General features: G+C 57.4%; 1 protein-coding gene across 20 annotated transcripts in view; it reads left to right on the forward strand.

Moving 5' to 3' along the window:
* Nucleotides 1–2,407: 2,407 nt before the first annotated feature.
* Nucleotides 2,408–23,913, forward strand: part of Srcin1 (SRC kinase signaling inhibitor 1) — a 64,312-nt gene continuing 42,806 nt past the window's right edge. For 8 of the 20 annotated variants that reach the window (XM_047543521.1, XM_047543512.1, XM_047543513.1 and 5 more), the window contains exons 1-2: nt 2,408–2,665; nt 13,377–13,439. In XM_047543521.1, coding sequence (XP_047399477.1) covers nt 2,491–2,665; nt 13,377–13,439 — 238 coding nt within the window. In that variant the 5' untranslated portion in view covers nt 2,408–2,490. Of the gene's footprint in view, nt 2,666–3,537; nt 3,815–4,731; nt 4,971–13,376; nt 13,440–23,913 lie in introns of those variants that run through there. The other 12 variants (XM_047543527.1, XM_047543531.1, XM_047543530.1 and 9 more) reach the window with 8 other exon arrangements.

A 23,913-nucleotide genomic window follows, 5' to 3' on the forward strand; every position in this document is an offset into this window, starting at 1 on the left:
TTTCCTGGGGCTCATGGAATGCCCTGGCAGACAAATGGTGTGTGAGCCAGGAGGGACTTTCTTAGGGGGCTTCTGAGGGGAGGACTTCAAGGTGTCAGAGTGGGCAGTCTGGGGGCCACAGCCATAATTTCCACATCACCTTTTTCCCCTGCATCTTCCCCTAGAGGCTTCTGGGAATTTTGCTTTTATTTTTCTTTTCTTTTTTTTTGGTACTCAGGGATGCTTAGCCACTGAGCCACATCCCAAGCCCTTTTTTATTTTTTAATTTTGAAATAGCGTCTCGCTAAGTTGCTTGGCACATCACTAAATTGCTGAGGCTGGCCTCTAACTTGTGATCCTCCTGCCTTAGCCTCCCAAGCTGCTGGGATTATAGGCATGTGCCACTGTGCCCTGCTTCCCCTGAGAATCTTTATGCTCACCCCAATTCCATCTTCCTGTCCAGGTGCCACCCCTGCTTCTACTGTGTCTTGGGGAAAAAAAAGAAAGCTGAGAATTCTCACCTCTAGGGTGCTCCTCAAAACATCCTTCCTGCAGGCTCCTAGGCATGGGCCAGGGACAGGAGTGTTTGAGAAGAGCAAGGTAGTGGTTAGGATCCCCAAACATGCCAGTTACCTCCTCCAGAGGAGAACTACCAGCGTCACAGGGAAGGAGGACAGAGGGAAGTTACCTGTTGGGGAATGAGAAGGGGGAGAGGCAGCACCTGAGGCATCTCAGGTAGAGGCAGCTGGCACACTGGTGTGGGCACCATGCCAGCTTCCAAGAGCAACCCTTGCTTCTCTGTTGAGATTCACTCCTAGCTCATTCTTGCTTTGGTCGGGAGGTGGTATCTCCAGCCTCCTTTCTACACCAAGAAGCTTTGGGAGTTCTGAGGTCTCATGGGAGGGAGAGGCGCACCTACCTTTTCCAGGAACAGAGCAGAGGACCAGGTGGAGCCCCTGAAGGATGAGATTGCCAGATCATTCACACTCTGGCTCACACAACTTGAGACCTGGGGGTCTTTGCTCCTGTTCAGAAGCCACATTCCCTCTGACTTCTCCACAGAACCTGTGGGCCCGCTCTCCTAGGTATTTGTGTGTATGGATAAGACATCTCTGGAAACTCGGGGGGAGGGTCAGATGAGCTCATAGCTATGAGATGATCAGAAATGTGAAGGATTCATCATGAGCAACCGAGCTTCCGAAGAACTACTGAATCTGATTTAAGTCCCTCCAGGGGGACATGGAGGGGGATCTCTGCAGGAGCTCTCCTCAGGGAATGGGAAAATGAGTGCTTTGTCCTGATGACACCTTTGGAACTATTCCCAATCCCTGGGGGCTGATTCATGGACCTGTCCCACTCAGTCCTGTTCATTGACTTCTTGGCATCTAGTGTAAGGGTAGAAATATCACCATGTCATTCATTTTCCATTGTCATCTGGGGGAGAATGCCGGTCCTCATTATTGATGAAGTGCCTGTCTTAGCTCTTAGATGCATTCCTGACCCCAGCTCTCTGACAACAACCCTATGGTTATGAGATTTGGTGTGCCTGGGCAGGTCCCTGCTTTTGGCAACCCATGGAGCTAGGAGGCTTTGGCATAGGAGACAGGGTGATTGGCTATATTCCTCTGAGCCTCAATTCCTTTACTGTGATATGGGAATGAAAATTCTCACTTCTATAGGGTTGGTGAAAGTGTTACATTGGACATCTCAGGTAAAGCACCTGCAGATTCTCTTTTCTTTAGGTGGGCAAAAATTGGAAGCAGGAAGAAATTTTGTCTCTAGGGATTGGAAATCTGAATTGGGGAGGCAAAAGGCAGAGGGTCCCGTGTAGCAGCTAAGTGGGGGGCCTGAATGGAACAGCAGGTGTGCTCACACTGGCTCCAGGAGGCTTGGAAGGTGGTGTCCTGCGCTGAGAGGAAGCTACTCTACCAGTCTGACCCCGCCCCCTGCACAGGGCCTGCTGCCTCCCGAGCCCATCCCGGGCAGGCAGCCAGGGAGGGAGCTGGACAGGTGCCCACGGCACTCTCAGAGGCCAAAAGATGGGCACCATCCAGTTGGCAGAGGGAGAGGCAGCTGGCCCACGAGGGGAGAAGTCAGGGTGCCCAACTGCTGGGGTCGTGTGCCCAGACCGTGTGTCAATGTCACAGCACTTGGCTGCCCTCCTGAGTTGTCTGGCAGGAGTTAGGAAAGGCCCCCTCCTCCTCCAGTCCTGGCCCTGCCACCTGGGTTACTGTAACTGGACATTGATCTCTGAGGGGCATTTGGGACCTTGCCCTAGCTGGGCATGTGGTTTGCTCAGAGGTAGGCCTGGGGGCGGGCAGGAAAGTGGGAGAGCCCAGATTAAGGCTGTGACTGGGTAGAACAGGAAGTGGGGAAACCGGTTTGTCATTTGGGCCACTTGGGGTGGGGTCTTCTCTCCTGGATTCTATGCTTGCTTTCCAGTCCGCCTAGTGCGCTACAGCGAAGAGATGTCCTGGGTCCCTGTCTTTATCATCTGAGTTGGCTTTAGGAATGCCAGGAATAAACAAAAGGGGCAGGGGGCTCAGCCCGCCGTCCCTTCCCCAAGAGAGGCTTAGGAGAGAAGGGACTAACCAGAGAACTGGAGGGAGTGAGAGAGGGAGCAATCGGAGCATGAGGAAGGGTCAGCACGGGTTTGGTTCGGAGCTGAAGTCCGCTGAGCCAACAGGTAGGCCAACCACGGTGGGCCAGGGAGGGGTGGGGCGGAGCAGGAGACTCTGCAGGCTGCATGGAGGTGGCAATGGCGCCGCTAAACGAGGCGTGAGAAGGGAGAGTAGTTGGAGCGTCCTACTCTAGGGTCCCACATAAAGAAGAAAAAATAGATTCCCCTTACTCTCAGCACGCGCCGCTGCAGTTCCCGCATGCACCTGCAGGAGGGGCCGCAACCTTTAGTGGGGGGTGGGGGCTAGGAGGCAGCCCAGCAGGGGGCGCCGGGGAGCCAGGTCCCTCCGGAGGAGCTGTGTCTAAGGACTGGGGAGGGGAGGGACCAATGGGGAGGGGGCGCGCCCGCAGAGGCTGAGCGGGGTCCCTACTCTTCCTGCATTGGGCGGCTACCGCCTTCTGAGGTCACCTTGGCTGAAGAGTGGCCCCCAGTCTCGCTGCCTCTCCTCACCTTCCCGCCCCGCCCCGCCCCGAGTGCTTTTCTATCCTAGGAGTCCCCTACCCCTGAGGAGCCCCCTTCCCCAGGTGCCTCCTCCAAGGCCAGTCCCGGATCAATGTATTTGTCTCTATAGTGGCGCGAGGACTTCTTAGGTTGGGGGAAGCAGGTGGAGTGGGGAGGGGAACAGGAGCGTGCCCCGCACCCTACTCGGGTCGCGCGCTGCGGGATCCCGCGGCGCTGCCGGAGGGCGCGAGAAAGCGCAATGCCCCCTCCCCTCCCCCGCTCCCCGCCGCCCCCGGCGGCCCTTTGTACCATCCGGCCACACGCGCGTGCCCGCGCCGCGCGCGCTCCCGTCCGCAGTGACACACCCGCGCCAGCCGCACGCGCGCGATCTCACATACACACACACACACACACACACACTCGCTCTCGCACACTCGGTGACACGCCCGCGCGCGCGCGCACCCACACGCCCGGCCGCCGGCGCCCTCCCAGCTGGTCCACCCCGGCGGGGCCCGCGCCCCCGGCCCGCCCGCCTGGCACCGCGCCCCGGGGCTGGGGCCGAGCGAGGAGCCCGCGAGGCGGCGAGAGGGCGAGCGCCAGGCAGGCCGGCCCGGGGCCCCCGCCCCCCGCGCCCCCGCCCGATGGGGAACGCTCCGTCCCAAGGCATGTCCCTGTCTCTCTCCTCCCTAATGTGCCTCCATGCTTAAGTGGAAGGTATTTCTGTTTTCTTTGTGTGTTTTCCCCTCGGCCGGGGGCGGGGGCGGCGGCCGGGCCGGGGAGGCGGCGGCCCGCGGGGCGAGGGATGCTCGGGACGCAGGTGTGTGTTGGGGGGCTGGGGACCGCTGCACGCCGGGCTTGGGAGAAGGACCCGGGCGAAAGAGTGCTGGGACCAGAGAAGGGGTTAGGGACTGGGGAGACTGGAGACGGGGCGGGAGGGCCTCGCGGCACCCGGGGGAGGGGGCCTGAGGGGGTTGAAATGTAGAGGAGTATGTGTGGAGGGGGAGGGGTGGGAGAGGAAGGGGGATGGATGGCGAGGAGACTGGGGGGAGGGGAGTGGTCCATCGGAGGTGGAGGCAGAGGAGGCTACAGGGGGAGGGGATGGGCATGGAGAAGTGAGGAGCATCAAAGGCCTTCCCCCGCCCCAGCTCCCAGAATGGGGTACGGGCTGGGGCCGGTGGTAATGGGCCCTTCGCATCAGCCCCCCAGGGAAGAAAGGGGCTGAGTGCGTTCTGGGGTTGGCTGTGTTGCCAGGATACAGCCTGTATTCCACCCCCCACCCCCTCGCACCTCGAGGCCCTAGCCCTGGAGACCTCTGAGCCTCAGCAGCAGTTGCAGAAACTGGGGACCTGCTCCCTGCTCTACTGGCGGGTTGGGAGGGCCCACGAGAGGGAGGGGCTGGGGGAGGGGCTATTTGATCTTAAGCCCTCCCCCTGCAGAGGCCAGAGGGCAGGGGAGGGCGCCCCCAGCTGGGGAGGGCATCCAGGGTGAATGAAGAGATGGGGACTGGGGTGGGCTGAGGGGCAGAAGGCGGGGCTGGGGAGGGGACGCGCGGTGGCCCCCCCTCCCCTCCCACGCACCCCCCTGCTACGTCAGAAGCTCCCGGGCCAGCTCCTAGTCCTGTCGGTGGGGGCAGCAGGATGCTGGTGGCAGCAGAGGGGGCCGGCCGGGTGCCTCCGCAGCTAGGCTGGCAGGGCCCGGCGGGGCGTGTGCGGCTGCTGGTACGCGCCCCCAGCCCCACGCCTCCCCATGCAGCCCTGGCAGTGCCTCCGGCGCTTTGCCCTGGCCTGGTGGGAGAGGACCGCGGAGGGCAGCGCCCGCGCTTCCCGGGAGGAGGCTGGACCAAGGGACGCTGGGGGCCGAGGGGAGCCAGGTGAGAGGATCAGGGCTGTGGGCAAGGAGGGGATCCTGGGCCGTCTTTTCCAGTCTTTCTTCTCAAATTCTGCGGGACCAGGAGGTCCTGCAGCCCCCAACTTTGAGGGAAGTGGGGTCCCCGAACTGGGGATTTCTGTCTGAAGCCCTTCAAAAAGAGCTGTAGGAGCTTCTGTCTGTTTGGGGGAAAGGAAAACAGATGAGGGTGGGGTGTGGGGGAAGCTGATCTGACTTCCGATTTGTGGGTCTGAATGTTTTGGGGTGGGGGTTGAGCACTTTAGAGGGGTTAGAATACCTTCTGGACTCTGAGAATCTTGGTCTGGGTGACCTTGAGCCAACTGCTTTTCTGTCTAACTCTGTGCCTCAGTTTCTCTCCTTCCCTTGCTGTCCCTCTGGCTGGTCTTAAAAAAATTGATGATGCATTTGATAGAGATTGTCACTATGAAAATGTAAGGCTCTGTCATTACTGGTTATGGGGGTGGGGGGATGGCTGTGTTTTCTGGCATGGTTGTGCATGTGTGTCTGTATGTGGGGTGACAGTTATGCTGTATGTGTTTGGCTGGTTATGGTTGATGTTGGGGCCACTCTGAGCAAGTGTCAGGGACCGGCATCCACACAGGAAGTAGAGCTTCAGGCAAGCAGAGAGTTGCTGGGACAGAGACCTAGCTGGTAGCCTTGTGTAGAACAAGGGATGGGGGTGAGGACTCTGGGATAAGGGGAGGGGGCTTCAACAATAATATCCCCCCAGTTCCCCACCCAGACTGCCTGGCACCCAGGCACCATTGGCAGCAAGTGCAAAGGCTTTGCCCTGGCTTCCTGCCACCCTGCCTTAGGGACAAGAGGGTCTTTGTCCAGTGCACCCCCCAAGTCCTGCTCCTTCCGCCTTTTCTGCGGTGGCTGATTCTCTGCGATGACCCTCGGGGCTCCAGTGGAGATGCGGTGGGTCCCCCTTCTGGTTCCTGCTATCTGTGCTCTGGAGATCTTTCTGAAAGAAGCAACTGTGGTGTCAGGCAGAGAGTGGAGAGGGGAGGGGTCCCTAGAATAAGCCTTTTGGAGGTTTACCCCCACCCCAGAACTCTACTTGCCTTCTTGCCTAATGCAGGGGCCTGGGGGCTTCATGGCCTGATTTCTGCAGAGCTTCAGGCTTCTTAAAGATGTCTAAGGTATTTGCCAGGATGCAGGGCTTCTCTGGTGCTCTCCTCTCTCCTCTCTTTCCCTGGTCAAGGACCCATCCTGGAAAAAGGGTTTAATTAGAACCATTGATTCCTTCTTTGGCTGCGGGCATTGATCTCAACAGTGTGGTCAGAGATGGGGGCGGGGGTGGCATGGCTACTGTCTGCCCAGTGCCAACCTTACTATTCTTTGCCAAAACCCCTGCCATCCCTGGAAGTGCTGAGGAGGAAAGGGACTGGGTTCTTTGACGTACCTGCTTAGCCCCCCACTCCACCCCACCCTGGATTAGAAAGAAGGAAGACAGGGTTGAGGATTTGAACTGCTGGAACTGTTTAGGGTTAGAGAAAGGACAGGTCATAGTGTTTTCCTTCTGAGTGGTGGGCCTGGGGCACAGGAAGAGGCAGCTGTGGTTGGGAAGAGGACTTTCCAAGAAGAGTCAGGAGGCAGTGGAGGAGGCCTGTGGCTGTGGAGAAGGTAGAGTCCAAGGGAAGGATCCAGGACTTGCCATAAAAGCTTCTCTTTCGAGGAATCCTAAGCACTTATCTCCTCCAAGCTCTGGCAAGGAGATCTGTTTTCTTCTTTCATTTGTGTCCACAAGGCTCAGAGAGGGACAGAAATTGCCTTAGATGCCCAGCCAGCCAGGGTCTGGCTGCTGAGCCTGGCTTCCTGACCTGGGCATAAGGTGTGGAGGGTGAGCCTGCTGGCAGCCTAGGATCGGGTTCCTAGCACTGGTGGGGGCTGGGGACAGGTTGTGCCCCCCAAACCCCAGCAGCCTGCAGTGGGTGGGCTGATGCAGGTGCCGGCTTCAATGAGGCACTCAGACGCTCTTTGAAGAATCCCTAGTTGGCTTCCCAGGGCCCATTCGAGCAAAGATAATAAAAATCTGGCCGTCAGCGGGTTTGAGGGCCGCACTCGCTTCCCCTTCTTTCATTCCAGGCTCTGAAAAGCGGAGATGAAGGCTTTGGATTTGGCTGAGAAGGCCCCCGGGGAGGGAAGGAGGGAGGGAGGCGGAGGGGAGGGAGGACTGATTTCCTGGCAGCCTAGGGAGTAGCTGAGGAGGTGGGCAGAGGGGCAGGTCCCTGGATTCTGCCAGATAGCCTAGGCCCCCACCATCCGGGCTCCTGTTGCCCATACCTGTCCTTTAGGTCCCTGGGGCCTCCTCTGATCTGCTGCCCCCATTCCTCTCTGTCCCTGGGGCTTTCCCCACCCTTCATCATCTCTCCTCCCTGCCACCCAGTCTCCCCGTGTTCTGCCTGGTTCCCCTTCTCCCTGTCCCTCTGTTTCTCCTGCTCTGTCCTTCATGCGCGCCCTCTCTCCCCCCCGCCTTGTCCCCAGTGCCAGTCCCCCCTTCCTCCCTGTGGCTGCCCCCTCCCCTCTACCTGTCCTCCCTCCCTCTTCCTCGCATTGGTCCTGCTTTCTAGGACTGTCTGGAAGGTTGTGAAGCCAAGAGGGGTGGGGGTGCAAAGCAGCGCAGCAGCAGCAGCAGCATAGGAAGGGTTGGGCCTGGCTGGAGATTATGGTCTGTCAGGTGCTATTGTTATCAGAGTCCAGGCAGAAAGGGGCTACTGTGCACTTAGAGATGAGTGCGTGCGTGCGTGTGTGTGTGTGTGCGCGCGCATGTGCGCGCGCCTGTGCAGCAAGGGCACATCCCCCTCCCCGCACCACAGCATGCACCTTGCCCTGACATTGGGCTCTTCCTCCCCTGCCTCAGATGCTTCAGTCACCCTGATGCTTCCCCTTCCAGAGTCCCCAGCCTTGGCTTCTGCCCCTGTGGTCCCCCAGGGATCACCGCCGTCCTTGTACACTGTTCCCCACACACCCACCAGTCTTGCCTCCAGGCTCAGAGGTGGGAGGAGGGGTCCAAGAGGCCTCCCCACTTAGTCTCCCTCAGGGGTCTCTGCTAAACCTGCCTGGAGTCCCCTCCAGGCCCTGGGTCCCCTTCAACCAATTGGTAAATCCCAGAAAGAGCACTGGCCTGGGTCGAGAAACCTAATTCTGATCCTTCTTCAGTGCCCAAGTGTCTGTGTGACCTTGAGCAAGTCCCTTCCCACTGAGGGACTCTTTCCTCACCTGTGAAATGAGGGGGCGTGGGTTGGATGATCTCCAAGGTCTCTTCTGACATTCCGGGCGATGTTGTGTCTCTCTTCTGGGTGATTTGCATATGCTTTGCATATATTAATAGTGCCTGCTTGAAGGAGGAGAGCACCACCCACACCGGCCCAGAGTCCCACCCACCATTCCGACTCCCCTTGCCCATTGGTCCAGGCTTCTGCGGCTCCAGTTTCCCAGAGGGTGGAAGCTGAGGCTGAGCATTCCCTGGGGAGGTGGGGTCTGGCCCCTGCATCCCAGCTGTGCTGGAGGCAAGGCCGAGGTATGGCTTTGTTGGGGGGAATCCCTGTTCTGCTTTAAAAAGGCCAAGCAGGGAAGCACAGTTGTGTGCCTGTGGCCCTCTAGATGCCAGAAGCTTCCTTAGGCAAGAACTCCCCCTCTGCTCCAGCTCCCGTCCACAGTCCCTGGTGAGTTTGGCTGGGTCGTGCCTCTGCCCTGGTCCCTGGACTCCAGGTACGTGGGCTGGATCACAGACCTTAGGGATGATCACTAAGAGAGACCAGGTCACTCGCGGCCTCTCTGGGCCCCTCCTAGCTACCGTACCAAAGGTGGGGCTCCAGGCCCCCTCTAAGGGCCATAGCATCTTCAGGGAGGGACAACCTGCTTGCTTCAGTTTTGCTCCCATCTCTGACAGCCCAGCCTGCTCTCAAGGGGACTTTCCCCAGGGCTTCCTCTCTTGCTGCCTGGTTTGTGCTCAATATTTGGCACTGGGCAGTGCCCTGGATCCCAGCCTTCAGTCCTGACCTTGGTCTCTTTCACCCACATATCACCCGTCACATGGGTCAAGGCTGAAGTAAAGGTTGGCAGCCTGGAAAAGATAATGTGGAACCACTGGATAATGATGAGACTCTGAAAACAGGAACAAAATGCCCTCCACCACCAAGGAGAACAGCCAGGGGAAATGCAGCAAGAAAGATCAAGGTTAGACCTAGTCTTAGGGAAGGACTGTTCCAGGAGACAAATTAGTTTCTCATCATGGAATTTTGTGAAGTGTAAATGAAATAACATAAAACATCCATTGCAGTGCCTGACACATAAAAAGTAATCAATAAATGACATGGGGAGAGGGGAAGATGTTCGTGAACCCAGAGAAGCCTCTTCCTTAAGCCTGAGTCTTTGGATTTGGCAGAGGCTGAGGAGGTGGAGGAATAATTCCTAGAAGATCTGTTTCTCTCGTACTCGGCCTGTTGCTCCCCGCTTTTCCCCTTCACATGCACTAGGCCCCACACATGCACTAGGCTCACGGCCAGCCCCCTGGGACACCCTGCCCTCATCCTTTCTGCTGGGAGTCGGCAAACAGAAGGGTTTGGAGGCTGGAAATCTGCTCTTCTTTCCCTCCCCTTATCTCTGCATAGGACAGCTTCAGAGGAAACAGACCTTTGCTGCAGCAGGAAGAATGGAGGTTAGATAGGAAGAAAAACTTCCCATTTAGTTTCCATGAAGGGTGACCACTTGCAGGTGGGGATCTCAGTGGCATTTTTGCATCTTTTGTATCAATAATAGAAGGCTCAGTAGTGCACGCCTGTAGTCCCAGCGGCTCAGGAGGCTGAGGCAGAAGGATTGTGAGTTCAAAGCCAGCTTCAGCAAAAGTGAGGTGCTAAGCAACTCAGTGAGACCCTGCTCCTAAATAGAATTCAAAATAAGGCTTAGTGGTTGAGTGCCCCTGAGTTCAATCCCCAGTACACCGCCCCCCCCAAAAAAAAATCATTTCAAATGATAGATGTGCTCAGGTAGGTTGGTATTGTATCTAGGGGCAGAAGACTGGTCAGCAGGACCTTCCAGATGACCTTTGGGCATCCTGAGGAGTGTTACTGTTGTGACTGGCGGAATATAGGGTCCTTAATGGAGAGGGATCCCGAGTTGCTGGAGAAGAGGATGCAGAGGTGAAGAACTGGCATTGGCCTGGGGTCTGGCTGCTTGTCTACCCTGCTGCTGTGTGACCTTGGCCATTTCATTGCCCGCCTCTGGTCGTCAGTGTCCTTGGTATAAGTAGAAAGGTTAGTTCCAGAAGGTCTTTAAGCTCCCTTCCAGTTGTCATAGGGTCTACCCACCTCCTCGCTCCTGAGATAATACATGACTTGCCACATGAAGTGTGGGAAGAATCTTTCCCCAGCTTCAGCTAAGCCAGGAGAAATGGAGATTTGGGCCAAGAGAATATGGGGGAGTGTGTGTGCGTCTTACAAACAGCCCCTCCTGTTCTGAAGACCCCTGGCCTAAATCTGTCCTTCGGCCTGGTGGATGGATAAGGGAGTGGCCAGAGGGTTCAACTGTCCCCTAAATCATAACCCCACAGTCTTCCTCAACCTAGCAAAACTGGCTTTGTCACACTCCATTCCATCCAGAGACTATAATCCAATCCATGTTTTCCTCCACGAGGAGCGTCCAGCTGGTGGCTCAGCTCCCCAACAACCTCATCCTGGTTCTTGGTACAGTCAGCCAGCCGGCTCGGTTGCCTGCATGTCCCGGCATGGAGTTCCTTAAGACTGGAAAGAAGTTGAATTTTCCCCATGCCACCACCCTCACCTCTGTAAATATTCTCATTGCATTACCCAGGCTTCTTTCCATCCCAGCCACAGAACATGATGAAGACCCCAGATCCAGGAACGCAGACGGGCCCTCAGACTCAGTCCACCAAGAGACCCCATAGAAAGGCCCCAGCTAGAGGTGTTTGCTGAGCATGTGGGGCAGGGGCCAGGGAGATGGGGATTTGCCCTGTGGCCCACCGCTGCCCAGAGTGCCTCATCATTGCAGATGTAGCTGGTATCCACTGGCATCTGCCTGGGGGAGAATGGCACTCCCTACTGGCTGGTTGTGACCACGCAGACACATGCCTGTAGATGCATTCTGGGCCTGTCCTTTGCCTCTCCTGGGTCCTCCTCACTCTGTCCCCACCATGTGGCCATGTTGGCCTGAGGAGTCCCCAGTTGTTGTCCCCTCGTGAAAGCTAGGGCTAAGAGGAAAAGTGAGCACTTAGGATTGATACAGACCCTTGCTCTGTAGACTCTCAGGTCGTCTGGCTTTCTCTAGCCTGGGTGCTGTAGGACTTCTGGTTGGTAGAATAAGAAGCCTTTGAGGGGCTTTCCACAGCCGCCTCTGTGATGGAGGAGGGAGGAGCCGGGCAGAAAAGGGTTCCTGGACAGACTGAAGTCAGCTGAAGAGGAATGAAGCTCAGGAAATCCTGGACCCATCTCTGTGACCCTGAAAACTCATCACTCCCTTGGTCCATCTGGCTGCCCCAGTTAGAATCATCTGCCTCCCACTCCAAGGATGAGGTGAAAAGAGACTGAAGAAAATCTCCTCTTCCACCTAATTGCCCTTAGGAGATAGTTCATGCTGAAACATGCAATGGAAAGAGATTAGACTTTAGGTAGAACTTCCCAAAGGGCACTGATTGAGAGATAGCCAAAGACTGAGGAGGATGGATGGGAAGCAGTTTAGCTCTAGACCAAGAGCTCAGGCTCTGGAGTCAGATCAAGGCTGGAATCCCAGCACCAATACTCATTTGCCTGGGCTGGGGAGATAGCTCAGTTGGTAGAGTGCTTGCCTTGCAAGTACAAGGCCCTGGGTTCGATTCCCCAGCACCGTGAGGGGGGAAAAAAACAATACTCATTTGCTTTGTGGTTTGGGGGCAAGTAGCTTCACCTATCTGAAGCTTAGTTTCCTCATCCGTAACTTGAGGCTATTAACAGTGATGCATCCCTGGATTCAAAGAGGTAATTTAGGCAGAGTTGTTGGCACATTATAAACATTCAGTGAATAGCAATTTCCCTGTGTTCCTCCTCATTGTCACTGTGAATGACTGAAGCGGGAACCACCCTCCACAGAGGAAGGGGCATGTGTGAGGAAACTCTTGAGACTTTCCTAAGACCACAACATCAGCTTGGCCTCTCTGGGGCTGAACCTCTGGGGTAGCCACTCAGGCTGGTGATAGGAAAGAAGGAAGTTTGGGCTCCCCAGTCTTCACTGGTCCTTTGTGCCCCTGTGTCTGTCTGCCCCTCTTCCCCTCCCAGCCCTAACCCTACTGCCCCATCCAGAAAGCCCTCTGGGGCTGGATCCATCAGTGAGCATTCTTGATTTCTTTCCTAGTCAATGTCCCAACATCTGGGTATGACAGCTGTTTCTCCCTGGGATGTCCGCATGTTGGGTAATCGGTGGGAAAATTGGAACCATGAGATTGGCAGGGGGCTCTGGGAACGCTCGCAGCCAGACGTGATGTGCGTATGGATAGGTCTGAGCCAGCCAAGTGAGGGCTGTGAGGACTGGGTGCCCAGGCCACAGGATCCCCAGGCAGGCGGGTCTAACGCTGCATGCCAGGGAGAAGGCAATAGAGAGGTATTGCCGGCGCCAGAGACAGAGCAGATTTAGAGAGGATTTCCCAGCAAGGTGAAAGGAAGGCATGATGGACAACTGCGGGGATCCTCATGGCGGTTGGAGGCAGGGGCACTGTGGGGCGGGAGCTAGGTGAGCTTCAGGCAGGTCCGGGCACAGGTGTGTTTTTCTGCCGAGCCCCAGCGAGCAAGTGTCAGTGCCCGTTAGCACGTGACGCCTGCTGCCTCCTTACGTGCTGAGGGGAACTTCTTCAGGGTTAGGGGCGAGTGAGGCCGACAGGAACCTCAGGGGCTGGAGAGAGGGTGGGCAGTAGGGCTGCCATGACATGCTTTTCCAAACCAGAATCCACTGGCTTTTCAGAATGGGGTGACCTTCGATGGTGGAAGCAGATGGGCCCTCCGAGGTGCTATCATTTGGGATCTGGCATGGGTACCCCAGAAAAGTCTACCCCTGTTTCTGGGAGAAGAACCAGGCCTGACTTATTGCCTGTCTGTCCTGGGAACCCAATTCCGGGGACCCCGTGTCTTCCATGTTGTCCTGCTGTCTGTCCTCCTGTCTGTCTTCCACTGATATCCCTGCTCTTCTTCCAACACCCAGTCTCTATCCTGCTGCCCCCAAAACCCTGGTGACCCCAAAGGGACAGCTCCTAAGGCTCTGCCTTGCCTTGTCCCTCGTCCCTCCAGGGTCCCTGGCCCTGCCCTACCACATTGAGAGCCCTGCCCCAGCCCCCTCCTCGCTCTGGTTCCTCTGGGGGCCTGTCATTCATGACTCTCCTCCTTTCCTGTCCCTCACCCAGGGCTCCAGCGTGCGGCGGGAGGGGAGTCTCCAGGACTGTGTTCCCTCTGTTTAAAGTCTCCAGGTCAGTAAGCCAGGAGGGAGGCCCCGGTCCTTAGTCAGGCCCCCTCCCTGGCCTGGAGGGCTGGAACTGGGGGAGGGGCTGTCCCTGGTGGGGGACAGCAGATGCCCAGCTCTGGGGAGGGCGCCTTGCCTGGCAGAAAATGTGTCTATGTGTGCATGTGAGTGTGTGCGCGTGCCAGCACGTGGGCATGTCCATGCGTGTGCGGGCAGCACAGCCTCCTTGTACGCAGGGCTGGGAGCGGGCAAGGGGCACTGGCTGGTCCTCTGGTGGAGCGGGCAGCCAGCTGGGGAGAGGGATCAGGTGCAAGGGGCCTCTCAGGGTGGGTGGAGACGGGCCCCTCTGACCTCAGCACAGCCCGGCTTAGTCTTTTTGCAAACCTTTGTCCAGCCGATTGCTTGCTCCTCACTCACCTCTCCACTCAGCAAAGCTCCCTGGATCACCTTTTCTGTGCCAGGCTTGGTGGCAGTGGTGACCAAGACAGAGAGAGTCCCCATGCCGTGCTCAGTGGTGAGCAAACACAGGTGATGCAGGGCTCAGCTCAGCAGCTGTTGTGGCCTGGCCAGCTGACTGCAGGGCACCTGTCACCTCCTCAGGGAAGTGACCGTATGTCCACTGATGCGTGTTTGTCCCTGCTCCTCCGGCTGGCAGAGCCTTTGTTTCTGTCCCTGTAGAGAATCCCCCAAGCTGATGGTGTTCCTCTCATTGTGTAGTCCCACCCAGCAAGCAGTGACTCGGGCTCAAGTGCCTCGTGACCCTGGCGTCTGCGGACAGCATTGTTAGGCTACTGCTGAGGCCATTTCAGAGGGTGTGTAGCAGCCTCAGCCGGGGAGGGCTATGGGAAGAGAGCTCCCCTGCTCAGTGCAGGACCAGCAGCCCAGAGCAGGGGGAGTCAGTGATTTTCACATCCCCACTGAAGCCATCTCCCAGCTGTGTGCCCTTGGACCAGCTGCTTTCCCTCTCTGAGCCTCCTTGTTCTTGCCTGTGGAACAGCAGGATGGTAAAGGAAAGCAGAGCTGGGGCATCTGGCCTGCTGCAGGGCTGCCTGGTGCTGGCTCCCTTTCTGTCCCCACCCCTGCCCTGGCCAGGTGTGTCCTGGGCACTCTCTGGGAGCTTGCCCCCTCCTGCCTTGATGGGCCTCAGCCGCCCATCCTCCAGCCCTCTGCATCTCCCTGAGCTGATGTTCAGACCCAATCCAGGTGGACAGCCTGGGGAGGCGGCCCTCCTCGGCACTGTGGCTGCTGCCGCCTTGATAGCTTTTTAATAACTTTGCTCTGAGACAATCTGCAGAGTGCTCGTTTGTCTGCCTCTTAATTAAAATTACCGTTTTCCTAAAAGAGGAAGGATGCTGTGCCCGCCCTCCCCCATCCTGGCTGCTGCAGGAGAGAGCAGGAGCCACTGGAGGCAGCCCTGCCCCTCACGGTCTCTGGTCCCCTGGCCACTGGCCTTCCATACACAGAGGCTCAGCCTGTGCAGGTGGGGTCCCGGGCAGGGAGCTGGGGAGGAGGCAGGGCCTCCAGCAGAGGCCCGACCGCCCTTCTCTTTCTCCCACCCTCTTCCGGAGTACCTCAGGGAAGGAGCCCAGAACCCTCAAGGCTGGCTTTCTCCATCTGTAAAAAGGTGGGGCAGTGCCAGCCCTGCCTTGTCACCCAGAATGGAAGGAGATCTGGATGGTTCTGGAAAAGTGCTGCGGCCCAGTGCGGGTGTGAGTGGGGACACGGCCTGGGGCAGAGGCCACCACCGTGATGGACGCTGGACGCGGGGGCTCAGCCCCTCACTGTTGACCTCGCCGCATTCAGAAGAGACTGGCGCTTGCCCTGTGGGTGCGGGTGCTCCTTGAGTCTTTTGGAGTTTTGGAGAAAAGTCATCCCTGATCCTCATGAGAACACTAAGGACCAGCTTGCTGAGCGCTGGACTAGGCCTGCGCTCGCGTTAGTTCATTCCGTCCACTGCCGACCATGATCTGGACGCTGTTGACTCTTTCACTGGGGAGGAGGCAGAGAGACCCACCCCAGGGCTCAGGAACATTCCGCGGCCACACAGATAACGCCAGGCTCCACCAGGGCAGCTTGGGCCCTGTGCCCTCTCCTTCATCCTGCCTTCCTCCCTTGCTTTCTCAGGTCTAGCCCTAGTCCCTCACGCTGCGCACAAAGGATGCCTTTGCCTGGCTCCTTTTTGCAAGTAGTTCCTGTGTGGTCCCTGCCACTGAGAACCGACTCAGGTTCATCCCCACCTTCTCCTCCCAACTCCACTCCTCCTGAGATGCCTTTACTGGGACAAAGTGGGGGTTTCACCAGCTTCATGAGCCTTGGCCCTGTGGCTCCTCTTCCAGGGCTGTGCCTGACACATGTATGATCACATAGTCATTCAACAAACAATTACTGCGTGCCAGGCAATGAAGCACAGTTAAGTGCCACCTCCTTCCTCGCCTCCTATTTCTGCCCCACCCTCAGCCTCCTTCCCTGGTCGCCTCTGGTCTTCCCTCTCTGAACCCCTAGAGCACCATCTAATCTCTTCCTGTGATCTGCCTTGAACAGTCGCCAGTTCTATACATAACCAGCTTACTAGTTTACTTTAAAAAATTTTTTTTTTGTACTGGGAATTGAACCCAGGGTGCTTTTTATCACTGAGCCACATCCCCAGCCCTTTTTATTTTTTATTTTGAGACAGGGTCTCTCTGAGTTGCTTAGGGCCCCTCTAAGTCATAAGGTTGGACTTGAACCTGGAATCCTCCTGCCTCGGCCTCCCCAGCTGCCTACTGGTTTACTTTCACTGTTGGAGGCAGCAAGCACACTGCCTTTCAGGGACAGAACATGAGCAATAGAGATGAGGACAGGATGAGGACAATAGGGAACAGTGAGGACTGTGGTAAGGGGAGGCAAATGTGTGCTTCTTAGAGACACTAAAATCCAAAGGGATGAATGAAACACCACTGAAACCAGCAAATGTCTGGACCCCAGGGTGGCCACAGCGTGATCCCCACTAAACCATTCTGTCCCCGCCACACTGCCAGGCACGTGGTCACTGTGAACTGATTGTGGAGTGACTGTATGTCCGCCTTTCTCTCCCGACCTTTCCAAGGTGCATTATTTTCCCCATTTGCCAGTGAGAAACAGATCAAATGACTTGCTCAAGGTCACACATGGGAAGTGACAGAGTGAGTTTGAGCCTTGGCTTGCTTTGTCCTTCTGTCTACTGTTTGGTCATGGGTGTGTGTTTGCCCCGAGCGACAGGAAGCCCTCGGATGGCCAGCAGCCACTCAGCTGATGTGCACCGCTTGCCTGCGAGGTGGAAGGTTGGGAGGTGAGGACCACGAGGCCGGAAGGGAGCAGGTGCCCCTCGCCTGAGTCCACCCCTCCTCCTCAGCCTCTGGTCCTGTACCCACAGCCCGGGGACAGCGTGGTGACAGGTGCCGAGCTGCAGAGATGACAGTGCTGCTGATTCCCCCATAATTACTGTCTGATGAGATGCCAGAATTAGCCACTGCGCAAGCATGGGGTGCGGACGTGGGGCACAGTGCAGGCAAACAACTGGGGGAGGGGAGCTTCTCCTTCCAAGCCTGGGGCCTTCTGGCAGCAGGGTAGCATTGGGGAGAAGGAAGTAGGTTAGCAAGGAGGAAGTACTGTGTGGTTACTATACATCAGGTCTTATTGTGTGGTTGTGGTTTCTCCATCCTCAAGGTGGCCAGTCCTGCCCCTGAGATGGCTGGCTGCTGGACAGGCCATCCAGGGCCTCAGGCCACTGGCTAGAGAATTACAGATAGAGCAGCTACTCACTCAGACTCCCAGTCACACCCTTTGGTGTCTGGGTCTTGGGTCTGCCTTGCGGGGGCTGTGAAGGGCATAGCTGGTGGGGTAGGTCCCTCCAGTCACATGAGCAAGCGCCCGGGGTGGATGGAAGATCCCGCAAGGAGCAGGCAGTTTTCGCTTTCCTGACTGGGAAAGTCATCTGTTCCAGGCAGGAGAAGTCAAGTTGGACCCTGAAGTTCAAGGTCAGGGGAGGCCTGAGGCACAGGAGCAGGGGGCCAGGAAGGTCCGTGCTGGTCTGGGAGCAGCGGAGCAGGACCACTCACGCCCTGGACATTTTTGCCTGGCTGCTATGTGGGAGCAGAGGGGGGCTGGAAGAGGAAGTTAGCAGCGGAAACAGAAAGGAGTCATCTCCTGGGCTGCCGGGACCTGGTCCGGACCACTGGAGCAGCTCTGAAAGCCACCAAAAGAGAGGGGTGGTGACAACATGGGACTTGCCAATCAAGGACATGTAGATGGTCGGGGCTCTGGAGGGCAGGATGCAGGAGGGAGCTGGGCCGCTGGGCACCTGCCCACCCCCAGCGGTGAGCCCTGTCTCCCCAGAGAGGTTGGGTGGGGGCTCTGTGTCACTGAGACAGGAAGGTCATTTGTTCCCTTCCCAGGGTGTGGGCCCAACAGGGACATGAGAAGTTCTGTCCTTATGGCTGAGACAAAGACTCAGGGGCAACCTGATGGCAGAACTGCCACCTTCCTCCGGGGCAGCAGGGTGTAGCGAAAGAAGGGGATCTGAGCCCCACAGCTGAGATCCGCCTCCTCCACTTACCCACTCGAGCCTCAGACAAGCTGCTCCATCCCGAGCCTCAGTTTCCTCACCTATACAATGGGAGAGCAGCCTGTGACAGGTGAGAGCCAAGTGACTCCTGGCTGTACTGTGGGGGTTGTAGAGAGGAGTCAGTTCACAGCTGGCCTGTATTTCCCAGGCATCCGTTAGACCCCGTCAGTCAAGGTGGCAGGGTCTGAGAAGAGCTGGGAGTCTCCAGTCTTTAGCAGAGAGCAGGGCACACGGTTTATGTCCCTGCCTTCCAGTCTCCACTCTACCTTCCATTCTGTCATGATGGAAGGGTTCAGGTTAGATAACAGAGAGAACTTCCCCTGGTATCTGATCAGGCCCAGTTCCCAGGTCTGCCTGGACCCAGTGACCAGGCAGGAGACTTGCCTTCTCCTCCTGCCGTCTTGGATCTCGGCTCTCCTCCTCTCCCACCCTCCATAGCCTCTCAGAATACTAACCTTGGCATCCCTGGGGAGAGGATATAACGGGCTGCAGATTTGGCTGCTGGTTCTCAGCTGACTGTTAGGGCAGAGGGGTGATGCACAGGGCGGCGGGCAGCAGCCCTGTCCTCACCCTTCAGCCTCAGCAGGAAGCTGGGGTGCCGGCGTGTCCGGGGCAGGACTTCTCCGTAGAGGAGGGATGAGGGCCGGGGCATCCAGACCCAGAGGAGAATTTTGAAGTTGGCATTGCTTAAGCACCAGTCAGAGGGGGATGGCCTTGAAGTCGCTGGGCCATCCTGTGTGTCAAGACAGAATGGAAACCCTGGATGTGGCTAAGTAGAAGGAGGCCCCCAGAAAGTGCCTCCATGAAGAGGTGAGGCTGGACTCCAGATGGGCCAGGGGGCGTCCCCACTGTCTTCCCTCCCAAGCTGGACATGCGCTGACCTGGAACATGAGGGAGACAAAGATGCGCTACAACCTTTCTGGGGGACTTGGGTGCACTTGGTGTGTGTGCCTGGACCAGGTGTCCTGTTGGCACAGGTGGCCTCTACCATGGCAGAGCGGAGAGTGAGGGTGGAGACCTCAGTCCTGGCTGGGCCCCGGTGTGTCCCCTGTATGCTGATGGAGGACGCAGGGCAGGCAGGCTTGTGGTGGGCATGTGTCACGGTCACAAGTCTGATGACAGGAGCTGAGCAAGCACACGTGCTGCCCCGGCCTCTGCGCACGGCTCGGAGTCGGCAGGCATCCTGCCACTCTGGTGGCCGAGGGAGCTCTCTGGGTACTGGGGTCCCAGGACTGGGACAAGGCTTTCTAGGGAGGGCTGAGCCCCCTGGAGAATGGGGTCTCTGAGGTGGACTTTGAGAGGTTGGGCCAAGGCTTGGTCTTCTGCCCAGTATTTACGAGGCCCTTGCTGAAGACAGCGTGGCCCCCACCCCACCGCAGATGGAGGGACAGATGGGGCTCCTCCCCCTGGAAACAGGATGCCTCCCTCGGCCATGCCTTCAGCCCATGCAGCTTTCAAGGTGTAAGTTAAGGCCCTTTGGCTCACACCTGCTCTTCCAGGTGCGGCCCCTGGGGCCAGAGAGCCCCTTGGGGAAGAGGGTATTCTGGCATCCTCCTGCGCAAGCTGGGAGGACAGGCTCCCTTCCTCCCTCCTGGCTGCCTCTCCAGGGAGACGTGGAGCTGACAGGACACCTTTCCCGGCGCGTGAGCGATGGAGACACCAGGCAAAAGTTAGCTTGTTAACACAGCACCGCGTGGGCACTGCCAGGGCTGTTCCCAGCTTTTCCAGCTCCGGCTTCAGACGGAGGGTGACATGCTCCTTTCCCAGGGAAGCCAATTAGCCAAATCCTCCTCAGAAGCTAAAATGCAAAAGCCACGATCCTGGAATGATACAGCTCTGACAGCAGGAAAGGAAATGAGGCTGGGGTAGATCAGGAAAGAACTGGCCCCTCACCTCCTTGGTCAGATACCCTCATGCAGGGCACAACCCAAATGCCTGTCTGTGATTAGCATTTAAACAACAAATGAGAGGACTGAGGCTCAGAGAGGTCCCTGACCTCCTCAAGGTCACATAACTAGTTAGTGGCAGAGCCGGGTTGGAGCAGAGCTTTCTCGCCCTCAAATTCAGTGATTTTTGGTGATGCCACAGCTTTGCCTGCTGTGCGTGGGAGGGAGGAGCATAAAGAAGGGGGGCGGTTGTAGCTCTGAAATTCTGACTTGTTGGCCCTTTTAGAAAGAGGGGGTCTTGTCTGAGTGTGGGGTCGGGTTGTCACGTGGAGACCCTGGCTCCTGTGTGGTGAGCATCCTGCCCAGCTGGGCTGGGTACCTGGGCCTCGCTGGCCGTGACCCTCCAGCGCGTATCTCTGGGGCCTGGGTGCTGCAGTGTGCTTTGTGACTCAGAGGTTGTTAGTCTGTGTCCTCCTGGGGCCTGAAACCTGCAGAGAGGCTCCCCTGGTAGTTGCTTTCTGGGAAGGGGCAGAGTGGAATGGAAAAATCCTTGTTCCCAAGAGCCAGGACACCTGGGTCCCCTATCTGGCTCTGCCTGCAGCTCCTGTGTAACCTGGCCAGTTTTGCTTTCTGGGCCTTAATTGCCCTACTGTGAAAGACTTTTGACCACAGAGCACGACCTGGCATCTTTGACTGTTCCCAGCCCTCAGCCCCCTCCAGCGGTGGTTTCCGCGTCTCCTCCTCTCATTCTGTTCTTTAGGACCACCCAATCTGTGTGGAGTGCCACCTCTGCCATCAGGGAGGCCCTCAGACTGAGGGAGGAGACAAGGCCTTGACCTGAGGAGCCCCCAATCTAATGAAGTAAACGAGGGCTCTGAGCTGGGCTTGGGAGTGTCGGGTCTGAGGGTCGCTTTGCCCCACGTGAGGTCCAAGTCTGATGGCACAGACATGGGTCTGCTCCAAGGGTGTGCTCAGTCTGGGGGGCCTGTGGCCCCTGTCCTGGGACTGCTGTGAGTCTGAGAGAGTGACCAGAGCGAGCAGGACAGTCCTGGGGTGGGGAAGCTGGCAGGGTGAGCAGCTGCTGCGGCCTTGCCCCACACCCAGGGGTCCTCAAATGCTCCTCCCTGTGGAAGGCTCCAGAAGCTCTCCTGGGAGCATCTCCTTAGGCTCCACCCTAACAGCCTCTCTAGGCAGGTGAGCTCTCCTTCCTCAGCCCTGACGAGGTCCTTTAATTAGATTCCAACTCGTTTACCAACTAAGTGGCCTTTGGTGGGTTTTAAATCTGCGCAAATTGGTTTGTGTTTTTCTGCCTGCGTGAAGCTGTGGCTGGCGGCGCCCTGCCCTCCCCAGCTCCCTCTGTATCTCCTCTGCTCCTGGCTCCCTCCAGGGCTCCCTCACCCAGATGCCCAGCTCCCTGGAGCTGGGGACAGCAGAGGTCCCTGGGCCCTGGATGGAAGAGAGCACAGGGACACAGGCCACAGTGCTGCCAGCTCCCCTCAGCCCTGGGGCAAGGGAGTCCATGTGGTGACTCAGGTTAAATGACTCAACCTCCTTGGCCCTCGGGTTTCCTTGCTGCCCATGCCTGCCCATGGCGATTCTGCAGCTCATGGTGAAGGGGAGGAGGCCCAGGGATGTCACCAGGACCATCTATACCCTCCTGCCTTGCCTGCCTTCCCTACCCATTCACTGTGGGACCCACAGTGGACAGGGTCCATCTTGGGAGGACAGGCTCTGCTTGGCCGCTTCCATTTTCTCTGTCTTCCTTCTCATATGTGGTGGGAGGGGAGCTGGCCTTCCGGGGGGACTCAGTGATGACAGCTTGCCCAGCCTCGCCCTTCCTCTGACTCCTACCGCCGCAAGTCACCTTCATCGTCTAACCTCCCCCGTGCTTTCACTGCTTTACTTACAGACCCTCCCCAAGGACCCCATCCCACACCCTCTCCCTTCCTTGTTCCTCTGTCCTTCCTTCCAGACCGGAAAGGCTCTCCTGAGGTGGCCTGACATTTAGGGGTTGGCAGAGAACAGGGCAGGGAGTCCTGGGTGCAGGTGTGGGGGTCCCAGGCTGGAGCTCAGCTGAGCCCCTGTCTCTGATCCCCAGCCCAGTGGCCTCCTTCCCTCCAAATGTCCTCCCCCTGTCCCTGCCCAGGCCTCTGCAGCTCTGGTTGGAGTGACGGGGAGACTCAACAGGGCGCTGGGCATTAGCAATTTGGGGGGATATTACACAGGAATGTTTACAGAAAGGCAATTGCCCGGAAAATGACTTTGGTTGCTGTGGTATGGGGCGGAAAAGCTGGTTTTAGAAAACAGACACAGATGGGCTTCTGCTCCAAAGACCCACAGACAGACAGTGGGGTGTGGGGCACAGGCGCAGGGGAAAGACAGTTGGGCACCCAGAGACAGAGGCCAGGTTCTGTGCTGGGTGGGCAGGGGCAGGCTTCCCAGGGCCTCTGCCAAGCTGGAGACAGATCTGTCCCTGGTTGACCTTTGTCCTCTGGCCTCCAACCTCCCAGCACAGTGTGTTTCCTAGCTGCAGTAGGTGTCAGCAGGATAGAGTCATCAGGCAGAATTGAAGGTGGCAGAGCCTCAGGGCTCCTCCAGGGCAACTTGGGCTCCTCTTGCTTTGGCTGCAGAGGGGGGCTGAGGGCGCCTCGTGCTGCAGGTGTTTGCTTGTGTGCGTGGCAAGGCACTCTGGGGTCTGAGGCAGGCCTCTATGCACCTCAATTTCTATGCGAACTTTCCCTTGCCCTGCCTAGTTCTGGAGGCCCTGGGGGCCCTGGGGGCTCCTGAATAGGTGTCACCAGAGAGTTTTCTGCCCTTCCTCCTGCCAGGCCTGCAGCCTGCCTCTGCCCGGGCAGTGGATCAGAGGTACGTGTGTCATACGACATATGACAGTCTTGTTTGACCTCTTGATCTCTGGGGAGAGGGAGACAGGGTCCTGAGCTGGGGGCCTGGTGAGGCCTGCCCCTGGGGCCCCCGGAGTCCTTTGCTCTCGCTTCCAGGCTTGGGGTTTTGCTCTTCCCTCTACTTTCTCCCCTTTGTCTCCCTCCCGTCTTCTCCCTCCCACTCCTCTCTCCCCATTCTCTTCCTCTGATGATGATGTCATGTGTGAATGCTGCCCAGCAGCAGCCAGGGGACAGAGGAGATGGTGACATCCAGGGTGAAGACACCAGGTGGGGATGGGCCCAATGGCTTATGTGATGATGTCACCAAGATGTTGTGATCTTAATTCTTATAATGAGTTACAGTGATCTCATGTAAAAGAAAGCCGTGGAGGATAAAAATATATCAGGCCCATAAATAAATGTGGAATTTGGAATGGGCGGAACAAATAACAATGTCCTCTCTTCTCCAGCACCTGTGCCTTTATCTTCAGCTGGCCACTGGGGGGCGCCTACCAGTTCCCAGTCACCTGCCCGTTTTCGCCTTCCCTGATTTCCCAGGCTGAGGGGAGGGGGTCAGAGCGCCCCTTTCCCACCTTCTGCTTTCCCTCATTGTAATGCTGAATTTCACCAGGCCCTGTATCCTGACTCTCTGATTCAAGATCCAAGAATTAGCTAGGCATGGTGGTGCACGCCTGCAATCTCTGTGGCTTGGGAAACTGAGGCAGGAGGATTCAGCCTCAGTTCAAAGCCAGCCAAAGCAATTTAGTGAGGCCTTAGCGAGATCCTTTCTATAAATAAAAAATAAAAAGGGCTGGGGGTGTGGCTAAGTGGTTAGGCACCCCTGGGTTCAATCCCTAGTACAAAAAAAAAAAAAAAAAAAAAAAATTATAGTAGGCCTTGAATGCAGAGGGCCCTTGGAGAGAAGGGAGACCTGCAGTCCCTCCTTACCTCTCTGGCTCCCCTGATCTTCATTAATCTGCATCCCTCCAGGGGGCCTCATTCCCCTCCCACTCCCCCAGCACACCCCATCTCTGCTTCCCTTACCCTAGAATTCCCTGGCTCAGGGTCCTTTAGCCCCCATATCCCTCCCCATAGAACTTGCCCTGGTCCCCAGCAGTGTCCCACCACTCA

This window comes from Sciurus carolinensis, chromosome 3 (assembly GCF_902686445.1).
Source record: "Sciurus carolinensis chromosome 3, mSciCar1.2, whole genome shotgun sequence".
NCBI lineage: Eukaryota > Metazoa > Chordata > Mammalia > Rodentia > Sciuridae > Sciurus > Sciurus carolinensis.